The 13,642-nt window shown below is 38.7% G+C and overlaps 1 protein-coding gene across 1 annotated transcript in view; it reads left to right on the forward strand.

The window, feature by feature from the left end:
- Positions 1-13,642, forward strand: part of LAMA4 (laminin subunit alpha 4) — a 145,180-nt gene that overhangs the window by 87,263 nt on the left and 44,275 nt on the right. The window contains exons 14-16 of the mRNA XM_068985018.1: positions 2,481-2,629; positions 6,798-6,939; positions 7,637-7,733. Coding sequence (XP_068841119.1) covers positions 2,481-2,629; positions 6,798-6,939; positions 7,637-7,733 — 388 coding nt within the window. The remainder of the gene's footprint in view (positions 1-2,480; positions 2,630-6,797; positions 6,940-7,636; positions 7,734-13,642) is intronic.

Consider the following 13,642-nt stretch of genomic DNA (forward strand, 5'->3'; position numbering starts at 1 on the left):
TACCTCTCCCAAATCCCAGTTATCAAGCTCCCTAAGCTTGGAGAAGGAAATGGAAACCCATTCCACTATTCTTGCCTGGAAAATTCCATAGACAGGGAAGCCTGGCAGGCTGAAGTTCATGGGGTTGCAAAGAGTCAGACACTACTGAGCACCCTAAGCACCATCTCTTATCGCCCTTACTGTAGAGTATACACTCCAGAAACTCTAGCCACTCCAAAACCTCCTCCATCTCATTCGCGCTACTCCTTTCATAGTCTTCCTTCCTTCCGTTCAGTCGATCAGTTGTGTCCGACTCTTTGTGACCCTGTGAACTGCAGCATGAGCAGCTAAAATTATCGGTATAATCATTCTTTGCAAACACCCTTTACTTCCATACATACTTCTTTCCTATTATACTCACCTGAGAATTCTAATCCCATAACCCAGTAAACCCAAGTACCCTCAGCTTCGTGGCCACACCAGAGAAGCCAGGAGGACTGGTGGGAAACCCACCTCCCATCTCTCAGTCTGGCTGGTGAACTTGCTTCATGCTTCATTAAAAATAGGAACAATGAGAAGAGAACGCCCTTCATTTTTGCTCCCCACATCTACCAGTCTGCTTCCATGTGTATCCTACTTCTCCCTTTCTGTTCTAATTAGTGAAATGTCCCTTCTCCTGTCAGAGTTCAGTCCCGCCACCTGTGTTCTGAATCCCACACTTCCTCTGCTCAACAGTAGGGTTGCTGGGTTTCAGTCCATCCACTTGTGCCCTCTCTCTTCTGTTTTGCCCAGTTCTTACTCTACTGAATCACTACTGCCAACATAGAAACATAGAAACATCTAGTATCTGATATCTTTTAAAATTAAAAAAAAAAAAAAACTTTCACATCCTCTCTGATCTCTGCACCATTACTCTGCTTCACAGCAACATCTCAAGAGTTCTATATAGTTGCCATTTCCACCTTCCAGCCCCCCACTGTCTACTATACTCAACCCATTTGGAGAAATTACTGGTTGTCATCAGTGTTGGAGTCTCTGAGGAGAGCTATCAGTAAATGCTACCCACGTTCAGGACCTAAGTTAAAAAAAGTTTAAAAAGTTGTAAAACAGTAAATATGAAGATCAAGAATATCACCTTTATTTCAGCTAAATTGAGGTGTGGCTTTTTAAAAGATCTGTTAGCCAAGTGGGATGGCTGATACTCAGTTCCAGAATTAGCAGGTCTGCCCACTGAAACTGCCAGTACTGCAAGGTTCATGGGGGTGCCCAGGGCAGCTTGCACTGTATGCAGGAGCATAGGAAAACTCAGCTTTCTGCTGGCAGCTTGCTTCCCAGAGGCAGCAGTCTGGAGTTTAGCAGAGTCTATATAGTTATACACTCAAATTTACCAATTAAATAAACCACTTCTCCTCTCAGAGCAAAGTAGGGAAAAAGTGAAAAGGTCACTAACTGAGCTCCCTTCATAGAGCTGAAACATCATATCAGGAGCTCAAAAAAAGTGCTCCCCACTAACAGTTGGCTTATGTCTTCTAGATAAAAAAGAAAATTAAGTGACCTGCTGAGAATCAGATAGAGGTGAGGGGAAGAAGAAGAGGTGAGAGTGTTTAGAATAACTGTTGAATGACCAAGAGAGCAAATTTCAGCATTGAGGGCCCAGCCAAGGCTGGAAGTAATAGACTTGTAGCAGCATCCTATGTGTGATCTCTAGCTAAGATCATAAATCCACAGTTGAACTGAAAGTTAAGAGAGGTCACATGGTAAAGTGAGTGTCAGTGGGAGTAGTCAGCACAGGAAGTGTAAGTGAGAGGTCAGATAGGATGAGAACTGAATGATAACCATGAGACTTAGTAGCTCAGAAATCATTAAGTAAATTTCTGTGTTGGTGGAGCAATGAGGTAAAAACCAGACTGGAATAAGTCAAAAGTGTGAATTTTAAAATGATGAAATAGAGATAGCATGTATAAACACTTTATTTGCAGAGGGGTTCTATTTTGCTATGAAAAGATTAAAATTAGGGAGAAGTGAGGACAGTGGAGCATTTCTATTTAGTTTACGTTTCTTTTTAGACGAGAGATGGCAGAGCATGTCTGAATCAGTAGACAAGGAGTTGAAAATGCAAATAAGTAAATATCTATGTATATAGTCATTTAGACTTCCCTAGTGGCTCAGCTGTAAAGAATCCACCTGCAATACACGCGATGCAGTTTTGATCCTTGGGTTGGGAAGATCCCCTGGAGGAGGGCATGGCAACCCACTCCAGTATTCTTGCCTGGAGAATCCCATGGACAGAGGAGCCTCGTGGACTACAGTCCATAGGGTCACACAGAGTCAGACACAATTAAATCAACTAAACATGCATGCATAGTCTTTTAGACTCTTCTGGATCTGGCCTGAAGCTTACTGAACTTCACAGTAAGGAGGAATAGAGATTATCTTTGGTGCTCCCTAGGAAAAATATTTTAAGTCCCTCTAAATTCAGTTTATTTCAATATTTTCTTTAGAATGCATCAGGGATTTATGCCGAAATAGATGGAGCCAAAAATGAACTTCAAAGAAAACTATCCAACCTGAGCAACCTCAGTCATGATTTAGTTCAGGAAGCTGTTGACCATGCACGGAACCTTCAGCAAGAGGCTGATGAGTTGAGCAGGTAATACCCTGGTTGTAAGAATGCAGACATCTCCAGACTGAGTAATTTATTTTTGTTCACTTTCACGTGACAGGGTTGCTGGGATACAGTGTTAATAGTTTGTTTTCAGGGTTGGGTTTGCGTGTTTGTTTGTCTGTTTGTTGGTTGGCCAGTTTGAGAACCAGTTGTTTACTGAAATTGCTCTGGGGAGACAGTTTTTCAATTTTAAAAAATCTGTCAGATTAGAGATCTGTGTTGTAGCTGGGTAGCTTTGTTCCACAATTAATAGGATAACCTAACACGTTTTAGTTAGGGATATGACTGCTCCACAGAATATTATCAGGTAAATCAGATCCCTTTGCAAGGTCCAATTCTGCCATCATTTCAGAGACAGCATGAGCTTTTCATACCCAGACGTCTTAAGTAAAGCTGGGAGGAAGTCAACAATTAAGGGACTTGTGTCAGATCCTCTAGCTGCTCCACAGTGCCTAGCAGGAACTATTTTATTTCAACACCTGTTGAAAGAGCATTGGTTTATGTTTTTCCTCACAGTATCTAGAAGAGAGTCATAAGCACTCATTTAATGTTAATTGAAATGTACTAAAAGACTGGAATTTAATTCATGATCCTGAAAAAGATAGGTAAATAGCAAGATCATTGAAAAGAAAGATTGCCAATCTGGCAGTTAGAATCAAGGACTGGTAAAGGTCATGAATTAAATAAGAACCAGTAGTCACTCCTGTTCAAAACTAAATCATCTTTTTTTTTGCTGATTGCCAAAATTTTCAAATATCCTTCCAAGTCTCCCAAGAAGAGAGGGCAGAGTTGGAGTGGGGATGGATAGATCATAGGTAAAACCTTGGTGTGTGAGATGGTGTTATATATAGCTCAGTGTCATGTTCCCAGGAAATGGGCTTTTTATCAAGCCAGTCAAATGGAACTTGGAGAAAATGCTAGCTTTGGTAATAACTGTATGGGTAAGTTATTGGTTTTGAGATTAATTTTATGGCTGTCTTCGTCGTTCTTTTATCATTTAGTAACTACAGCTGTTTGGGAGTTCCCTGGTGGCTCAAATGGTAAAGAATCTGCCAGCAATGCAGGAGACCTGGATTCGATCCCTGGGTTGGGAAGAACCCCTGAAGAAGGGACAGGCAACCCAATCCAGTATTCTTGCCTGGGAAATTCCATGGACAGAGAAGCCTGGCAGGCTATAGTTCATGGGGTTACAAAGAGTCAGACACCACTGAGCAACTAACAGCTCATTGAATGGGATACCAACACAAACCTCTAGATGTCACCCAGCAGCAAACAGAGTTCTAGCTAGAACTTCTAAGGAAGTAACCCCAAGCTGTACACAAAACATAATCAGAAATATCAATCACTTTAAGTCTCCTTTTTATGCTTAGCATATTTCTACATGTATTCAGGAAAACATCCAAATTTATAGATGTCTTCCCTTCAAAATGCAAATATTCTTCGACGTCTATCTGGTATACCCAGTAGATTTGCATATTGTCTCAAATAGAAATACATATAATTCATCAAGAAGCTTCCAATTCAAAAGCACATTTTTATTTTGTATATCAATATAGTACCCATTTTGTGCCTAGTAATGAAAACAAAGAAATAAAGGCTTTTTGTTTCAAGTTCTTAGGTATATCTGCTCACCAACTCTAGCCAGCAGAATTTTTAAGTATTTAAAGTATTGGTAACATTTTATACCTTTTATCCATTTCTTTTAAAACCTCAGATTTTACTCTCTTTTCCATTTCTGAACAGGGAGTTATAGGGAGATATAAGTAGCAAACATTTGGATCAGAATTACCTTTGCAGAGCAGGGCTGCATTATAATTTTCATGGGCTATAAAAAAATTTTAATTATATAATCAGTCCTGGGTGTTCTTTGGAAGGAATGATGCTAAAGCTGAAACTCCAGTACTTTGGCCACCTCATGTGAAGAGTTGACTCATTGGAAAAGACTCTGATGCTGGGAGGGATTAGGGGCAGGAGAAGGGGACGACAGAGGATGAGATGGCTGGATGGCATCACCGACTCAATGGACATGAGTTTGAGGAAACTCCGGGAGTTGGTGATGGACAGGGAGGCCTGGCGTGCTGCGATTCATGGGGTCACAAAGAGTTGAACACGACTGAGCGACTAAACTGAACTGAACTGAACCTTGATATAAAAGCTAATGTAAGAATTACTGTTATCCTCATTTTTCTTCTTCTGATTTCAAAAAAAAAAATATGAAAGCATCTTTGTGGGCCCTTAGTGTGCCTAATAGATATCAGCCCTATTGTATAGGAGCCAGAATGATGGTGAACTTGGACAAAAGAGAAGGGAGTTGCCAAGGAAATTCAGAGGAAGTCTCTCTGAGACTAAGCCGATGTGCAGAGACTGAAACTGGATGAAGGAGGCTGAGAAACGATTAGCTGAGCTCAGTAGGTCCAGGTGGTGTGAAGAAAGCAGCCAGTGTAGGATCTGTAGTGTCGTGTAGATCACGTCACAGTGACTCTTCTGAGAAGTTGCTGCTGCTGCTGCTGCTGCTGCTGCTGCTGCTGCTGCTGCTAAGTCGCCTCAGTCAAAAGTTACTGGTGAATAAAGTGATACTAGTCATCAGTATCCAGAGTTGGGGGGAAAGGATGGAACTGGTGGGTTTAAGACTGAATAAAATTAAGACAAAGGGCTTAGGATGGGCTGCAGAAGTGAAGGTGGAGTTCATAGCGTAGAGGAAGAAGAGTTTGTCAGTAATATGAATTACTATGTGGATACCCATACAGTGTGAAATTTCCATTTAGGAAATAGTTTAAGTGTAATAATAAGCCCTGAGATTCGCTAGATGCCAGGCATGGTACCAAGCACTAAGCATATTTTATCCCTGTTGGACCTCACTTCAATCCTTTGAGGCACATATTGTTATCAGCCTCTGCACGGGGGTGTCTAGTGCATGATGTGCTGTGCTGTGCTTAGTCGCTCAGTCCTGTCCAACTCTTTGTGACCCCGTGGACTGTAGCCCTCCAGGCTCCTCTGTCCATGAGGATTCTCCAGGCAAGAATACTGCCGTCGGTTGCCAAGTGCTCCTCCAGGAGATCTTCCCAACCCAAGAATCGAGCCCAGGTCTCCCTCTTTGCAGGTAGATTCTTTACCATCTGAGCCACCAGGGAAGCCCAGGAATACTGGAGTGGGTAGCCTGTCCCTTCTCCAAGGGAACTTTCTGACCCAGGAATTGAACCAGGGTCTCCTGCATTGTAGGCAGATTCTTTACCAGCTGAGCTACCAGGGAAGCCCCCCATTGCATGATGGGTATCAGTAAATATTAGCAGAACCTTACAAGAGTCAGAGGAGACAAAGGCAGAAAAAGTGGTGTAAGGATCAGGGTGATTGTGAGGTGGGGCTGTGCACTTAAGGGGAGCAACCAGGCTTCAGGAATGAGACAGACCTTAACCATGTTTGCCCTGGGCAAGTTGTGCACCCTTCCTCAGAGCCTCAGCAACTTCTATGGGAAAGGAATAACAATGTCAGCTTCACAGGTGTGGTAAGACGTAGAGAGATAGTATACGGAATGGGGCTGACCCAGTATCTGCATGTGATGCTCAATACATATTATAACCCTTCTTCAAGAAGTATGCGATCTGTTATATAAAAGAAAGAAACAAGATTGAATAAATAGAGTGAAACCAGCTAATATTTATTAATAACACCGTGCTGAGGTTATGCACCCTCTCTGAGAGCCTTACTTTCTTTGACAGGAAGGGAATAACAGTGCTGATTCGGGTAAGCAGTAGGTGGGGATGAATGTGGGTTCATTCCTCTGCCTGACGCCACCACATAAACAAGCTTTTGCTTGAAGAGGTGCAGATGCTGTTTTAAAATCAGCATTTCCTTTCCCTGAGGCCGCTGCCAGGCAGGCAGTTGCCAAGGAGCCAAAACAAGGTGAAGTCTTGAAAGAACTAAAAGCAGAGGAAGGGAAAGACGATGTGCCCCTAGGAAAGGCCACGAGGTGGGAGTGGGGGCAGTGGAGGGGTGAGGAGGGAGCACGTAGGTGAACACTGCCCAGCCAGGTAACTTTAAAAAAACAAAAAGGAAGTGCCTCTAGTCCTGGCAGTATTCTAATCAGACTCTAAAAATGGCCCTATTTCCCAATGAGGTAAAAAGGGGCAATAATGCCAGGTTTGTTCATTAACAGGAATTTGCACAGTTCAGATATGAATGGACTGGTACAGAAGGCTTTGGATGCTTCAAATGTCTATGAAAATATTGCCAATTATGTTAGTGAAGCCAATGAAACAGCAGAACAGGCTTTGAACATCACTGATCGAATTTATGATGTGAGTATTCCCTTATTTTAACATTCATTTTTATATCAATATGTTGCCTTTTCCTGGCTTATGACTTTGTTTCCTAATGTCATCTCTTGAGCTTCCAATGTAATTCAAATGGCAGAAAGAGCAGCAGAACTGAGAAAAGACCATTTTATTTATGTTATGAATGCTTCAGTAGTACAGGTTCTTCAAGATGTCTCATACCCCAGTCAGTGAATGCCAGCTCCTTTACCCTAAGCTTTTTTAAACCAAAGTCCCTGAATAAAAAATATCGAAGACTAGCTCCCGCTGATATAGAAGATTGTTGTTGTTCAGTTGCTCAGTCCTGTCCAACCCTTTGTGACGCTGTAGACTGCAGCACGCCACTAGAGAAGATACTTTATGCATATATTCAGATTTCCTCCACTCAGAAACATTGTTTATTCAACGGCTTCTTCATGACCAGCGCTTTCTTTGGTGGGGCCTTGGCCAGGCACTGTTCTGAGTTCACTGAATTTTCTTCAAAAACCATTTATCTTGTAAATATCAAGGATATTATTTTTTCATGTTTACATTCAATCTTAATTTTGAACTGTGAAAATGAAGCTGTATGAATTTTGTTTGGTGTTTAGCAGATAAAGTGTCAAGCATTAAAATCCTAGAACGGTGAAAACTTGATTTCTGTTGCTGTCATTCTTACTTTCTCTCTCTGCTTCCTTTGTAGGCTGTGAGTGGGATTGACACTCAGATCATTTACCATAAAGATGAGAGCGAGAACCTCCTCAGTCAAGCCAGAGAGCTGCAAGCAAGGGCAGATTCTAGTAAATATCTTCACTTTCCTATCTGCCTTCTGATTTTGTAGCTGCTTCCCTCCTTTCACACAGTGTTTCTGCATGTAAACAGAGGTTTCAAAATTCTAGAAACAAAAAGAAGAAATTCTGTTTCATTTGAATACTGCCTTAATAGTTCCTGCTCTTGGTCAAGGTATTAAAAAAAGCAGCTATTTGATATTTTAAAATAAATTTTGGTTTTAAAAAATTTCCATGTAGTAAATTACATGGAAACATATAGTGGATATTCTTGCTAATCAAAAAGTCTAATTAGTAGAAACTCGCTATAAATACCAATTTTCAGGAAGTTATTACCATAAAATATGCTTCACCCTAAAATTATATCACACGTAATATAACCTTTCTTGAAGAATTCAGAAGCCCTTTAAAATTTTACCATGAAGGGCGTCTTCTCTGGTGGTCCAATGGCTAAGATGGTGCCCCCACACTGGGGGAAGGGAGGCGGGTTTGATCCCTGGTCTGGGAACTAGACCCCACATGCCACAACTAAAAGATCCTGAATGCTGCAACAAAGACCCCATGCTGCCAAATAAAGAAATACAAATAAATACTCAAATTTTACCATGAAGAGATGGGTCAGCACTGAGTCAGGAGGACAGGGTACCATAGAGCCCTTTTCTTGCACTTTTTTGTAGTTTGTATTCTACTCAGTTGCTGCCTTTAGGACAACCCTAATGACCACATGGAAAGAAGCACTTCCAAAGGCTGAGGACTGCATCTGCTAAATCAAGCACGTCTAACATTGGCAGAGGGAAGAAAAAACAAAAGTGAAATGATTCTGGTTAGCTTTGAATCTTGTTAGTTACTCTTAAAAACAAACAAAATTTTTACTAAAACTTACTCATCTCTGAGGTAATGAGCTCATTCCTAAGGATATTCGAGCATTGACTAATGAGGTCAGAAATCCATTATCTAGCTAACTTCTGCCACCTAAAAACAAAGACCAAGTTTGAAACTGAAGATTTCATGTGATTTTATCAAAGTAATTAATCCCAAGCCTAAATGTTCATTTTCTCTTTTTTTCTAAAGAAAATAAAAAACGCATTTGTTTTTATATGCAGACTATTTAACTATTTAATTACATAAAACAACTATTATCTTTTCTGGGTAAACAAAGGCATTAAAAATGCTGTTTCTTCATTCTAATTAATTTATTATACAAGTCTAGTCTTAACACATGCTCTTTAGAAAAGAATTAGAATATTAACAGTAAAGAATTAGAATATCAGTAGTAAAATATTTTGGATAAATGTTGTCATATCTGTGTATTGCTTTTGTTTGTAAATACCAGAATATGTGGGTCTTTGTGATGCAGTGACAAAGTGTTTTAGTCTCCTTAATAATTTGCAACGTATTTTCTGAGTCTTGTCATTATTGAGTTGTTGAACCCCGTGAAAGCAGTTTTTCTATTCTAATAATGCTATCTCTTCAAAGTTGCATATTTTGTGTGTAGATTAGTCTCTCTGGTTTGGTCTCTGAATATTTTGCAGATCTGGTCACCTATTTCATGATCTTGTTTGGTTAAATCCCTTCATATGTTTATTTGCAAAAGAGACACCTATGGGGACTTAGGACTATGTGGCTCAGAACTTGCTTCCCTTTAGAAAATATGAGTGTTTGTAATATAAATTCACATTTTCAAATTGAATCATATTCATCTCTAGTTATATTATAATTTCAGGTTACTATTAATTCATTTCCAAATGAGTTCCAAAGATCAGAAATCTTTATTTACCAGGTTTCCTTTTCTTCATTATCTATGTCACATAGTTAGCAATATGTAATAAACTCAGGAAACTACTATTTTTAAAAATCTTCTACTGAATTCATTTGTAAAATGGAAAATGTTTATGTAAGACAGTAAGTTCCAAATAGGACAGACATTTTATGAAGCATTTCTTCTTTTAAACATCCAGCCCCAAATAGATTTTCCTTCTCCTATTTTTATCAGACTCCAAATATAGTTAAATATATTTAGCCTCGATATTTCAGCCAGTGTTTTTTGCAGTAACAGACCCCAAAGAAAGAGTGAATAGACTGCCGTATCACAATATTTAAAAGTTGAAACTAAAAGGAGAGAAGGCAGAAAACAACTACAAAAGATGTTTAAGACCCTCCTTGAATTCTGGGGAATTATTGACACAAACCAGAGGAAACAAGAAAGAAGCGCTTGTACTTTAGTGATGTTGTACTTGGTACAAAGTACATTGGCAGAATCAACTAAGCATCAGCTATATATACCCGTTATACACATGTATGGGAAAAAAATAATTGTACAATAAAACCAAGCACACCAATACTGTAGAATTGAAAAGAGACAGTATCCCGAGGGAGGGTATATCTCTGTAAGCCCATTAGAGAGAAGGAAAAGAAGAATGGGAAGTGAAGAAATTACTTATCTGTCAAGAAACATACATTTCGTGATGCTTTGGAAGTAAACAAAGCATGAAACAATTCTTGGGAAGTTGATCCTTCAGTTTAGGTGACGAGATTTTACATCGTGACTTGTTTAGATTTGTGCCAAGATAGCCCCAATTAAGGTCTATGCTACAAGCACATTTTCGAAACTAATTTTTCAAGGAAAAGACTTATAATCAAAACAGGTACTAAAAATGAGTGGAAAATCTGATGTATGTAATCTGGAGAATTGTATGTATGTATATATGTATAATAAATCTAATCAGTAATTAAGCCCTCCCATAAGAAAATCTCAAGGCTCAGATGGCTCCACTAGTGAATTCTCCAAAACACTTGAAGATATAACTCGGTTAGTATATAAATTCTTCCAGAAAATAGAAAAATTGGAAATCCTCTGTCTTTCCATGAAGTCAACAAAATTTAGACATCAAATCCTAAGGACATTCATTATAAAGAAAGAAAAATATAAGCCAAATTCTCTCAGGAACAAAGATGTGAAAATCCTATCAAAAAATTAGTCAATCAAATCTAGCATACATAAAATTGGTAATACATGATCAAGTTAGATTTATTCCAGAATTTCAATATTTTAACATTTAAAACATTAGTAGCAATTCACCACATTTACCAAACATAGGAGACCATTCATATGCTTATCTCACTATGTGCAGGAAGATCATATTAACAAAATTCAGTACCCACTCATGTTTTAAAAAAACTCATAGCAAACTAAGAATAGAAGGAAACTTCCATAATCTAACAAGGAAGAATAAAATAATATTCAGCAAGCATATATTCATACTGAAATATTGAAAGCCTCCCCATTAGGATTGGAAATGAGACAAGGATGACCCACATTATCAATTCATTGTGTAAGTACCTAGTTTAATTCTGTGTAAAACAGAAATTAACTTTTAAAATAACACTGTTTGCCATAACAAAATACCTAGGAATAAATCTGATGAAAGATGCTAAGATCTTTACACATCAAACTATGGTACACTACTGAAGAAATTAAAAGATGATATAAATAAATAGAGATCAAAATGAGAATTTAGATCTAAGGAAGCATAAATAAAAACTATTGTATTCATATATATTTAATATATAAATACATATACATTTTATATAATTAAAAACTTCAACTAAATGAAAGTTTTTATTATATTAAAAACTCTGTAAACTGTATTATTTATATATGTTTTTGTTCAGTTGCTCAGTCATGTCTGACTCTGCAACCCCATGGACTGCAGCAGGTCATGTTTCCCTGTCGTTCATCATCTCCCAGAGTTTGCTCAAACTCATGTCCATTGAGTCGGTAAGGCCATACAACCATTTCGTCCTCTGTCATCTCCTTCTCCTTCTGCCTTCAATCTTTCCCAGCATCAGGGTCTTTTCCAATGAGTCGGCTCTTCGAAACAGGTGGCCACAGTATTGGTGCTTCAGCTTCAGCATCTGTCCTTCTAATGAATATTCAGAGTTGATTTCTCTTAGGATTGACTGGTTTGAAATCCTTGCAATCCAACGTCCCTTTGGACCTTGAGAAGACTCTTAAGAGTCTTCTCCAATATCACAGTTCGAAAGCATCAGTTCTTCAGCACTCAGCCTTCTTTATGGTCCAACTCTGACATCCATTATGACTACCGGAGCAATCATAGCTTTGACTATATGGACCTTTGTCAGCCAACTAATGTCTCTCTTTTTTAATACGTTGTCTAGGTTTGTCATAGCTTTTCTTCTGAGGAGCAAACATCTTTTAATTTCATGGCTGCAGTCACCATCCACAGTGATTTTGAAGCCCAAGAAAATAGTCTGTCACTGTTTCCATTGTTTCCCCATCTATTTGCCATGAAGCGATGGGACTGGATACCATGATCTTAGTTTTCTGAATGTTGAGTTTTAAGCCAGCTTTTTCACTCTCCTCTTTTGCCTTCATCAAGTGGCTCTCTAGTTCATCTTGGCTTTCTGCCTTAAGGATGGTGTCATCTGCACATCTGAGGTTATTAATATTTCTTCCAGCAATCTTAATTCCAGCTCGTACTTCATTCAGCCTAACGTTTCTCATGAGGTACTCTGCATATAAGTTAAATAAGCAGGATGACAGTATACAGCCTGACGTACTACTTTTCCAATTTTGAACCAGTCCATTGTTTCTTGTCTGGTTCTAACTGTTGCTTCTTGGCCTGCGTACAGGTTAGGTGGCAAGTGAGGTGGTCTGGTATTCCCATCTCTTGAAGAATTTTCCACAGTTTGTTGTGGTCCACACAGTCAGAGGCTTTAGCATAGTCAATGAAGCAGAAGTAGATATTATTCTGGAACTCTCTTGCTTTTTCTGTGATCCAGCAGATGTTGGCAATTTGATCTCTGGCTCCTTTGTCTTTTCTAAATCCGGCTTATAAATATAGAAGTTCTTGGTTCACATACTGTTGAAGCCTAGCTTGAAGGATTTTGAGCATTACCTTGCTAGCATGTGAAAGGAGTGCAATTGTTTATTTATGAGTATAATGTATTATTTATATATATATTAACATTGTATATATAAATATAGTTTTTATATAATAACTTACATTAAGTGGAAGATTTGAATTTGTAAAAAGAGTTTCTGCCAGAATTTATCTATAGATTCAATATAATTGCAATTAAAGTACCAGAACTGTCTATACACATACAGGATGTTTCTAGAATTTCTTTGGAAATGGGCATGGAAAGGGTAGGCAAGAATAGCCAGCACAGTCTTAAAGAATAAAAAAACAGTTGGAAGATTTAAACTACTCAAGACTTTTAACTGTACAGAAATTAAGACAGTGATACAAAATATATACAAATTATAATATTCTATCATTTCTTTTGAATAAAGCTTAAAAATAGACACAGCTAAGGAACAGAGGTAGGACTACCTTCAGGTAAGTGTGGAGGTCCCAGGAAACCAGAAAGGCTAACAATGCCCTTTTTGTTGCCTGGGTATTGGTTATATTTGGCTTTCAGTTTGGGAAAATTCATCAAGCCATGCACTTGTAAGTGTGTACCATTTTCTAGATGAGTGTTGTGTATCAGTTAAAATTTTATTAAAACAAGAAAAAGAACTATTCTTATCTAACCAGGCTGCTCTTAATCAGTTGTGCTACTAGGTGTTATTAGTCATAGCAGTACTATATTTTCAATCAAAAAATTAGCCATTATCTCTATACCCTTTATGAGTTACTTTATGACATCCTATATCACTCCCAAGCAGTGTTACAGGTTTTCCGCAGTCCTTTACCTCTTAACTGAAGTGCCACTTCCCAGAATTGGCATTCTATGTTTATATCATTCAGAATATTGCAGATGACTCCATTGTACAAGGGGCTTCCCTAATAGCTCAGTTGGTAAAGAATCCCGCTGCAATGCAGGAGACCCCAGTTCGATTCCTGGGCCAGGAAGATCTGCTGGAGAAGGGTTAGGCAACCCACTCCAGTATCCTA

Source organism: Capricornis sumatraensis, chromosome 13 (genome assembly GCF_032405125.1).
Source record: "Capricornis sumatraensis isolate serow.1 chromosome 13, serow.2, whole genome shotgun sequence".
In the NCBI taxonomy this organism is placed as follows: domain Eukaryota; kingdom Metazoa; phylum Chordata; class Mammalia; order Artiodactyla; family Bovidae; genus Capricornis; species Capricornis sumatraensis.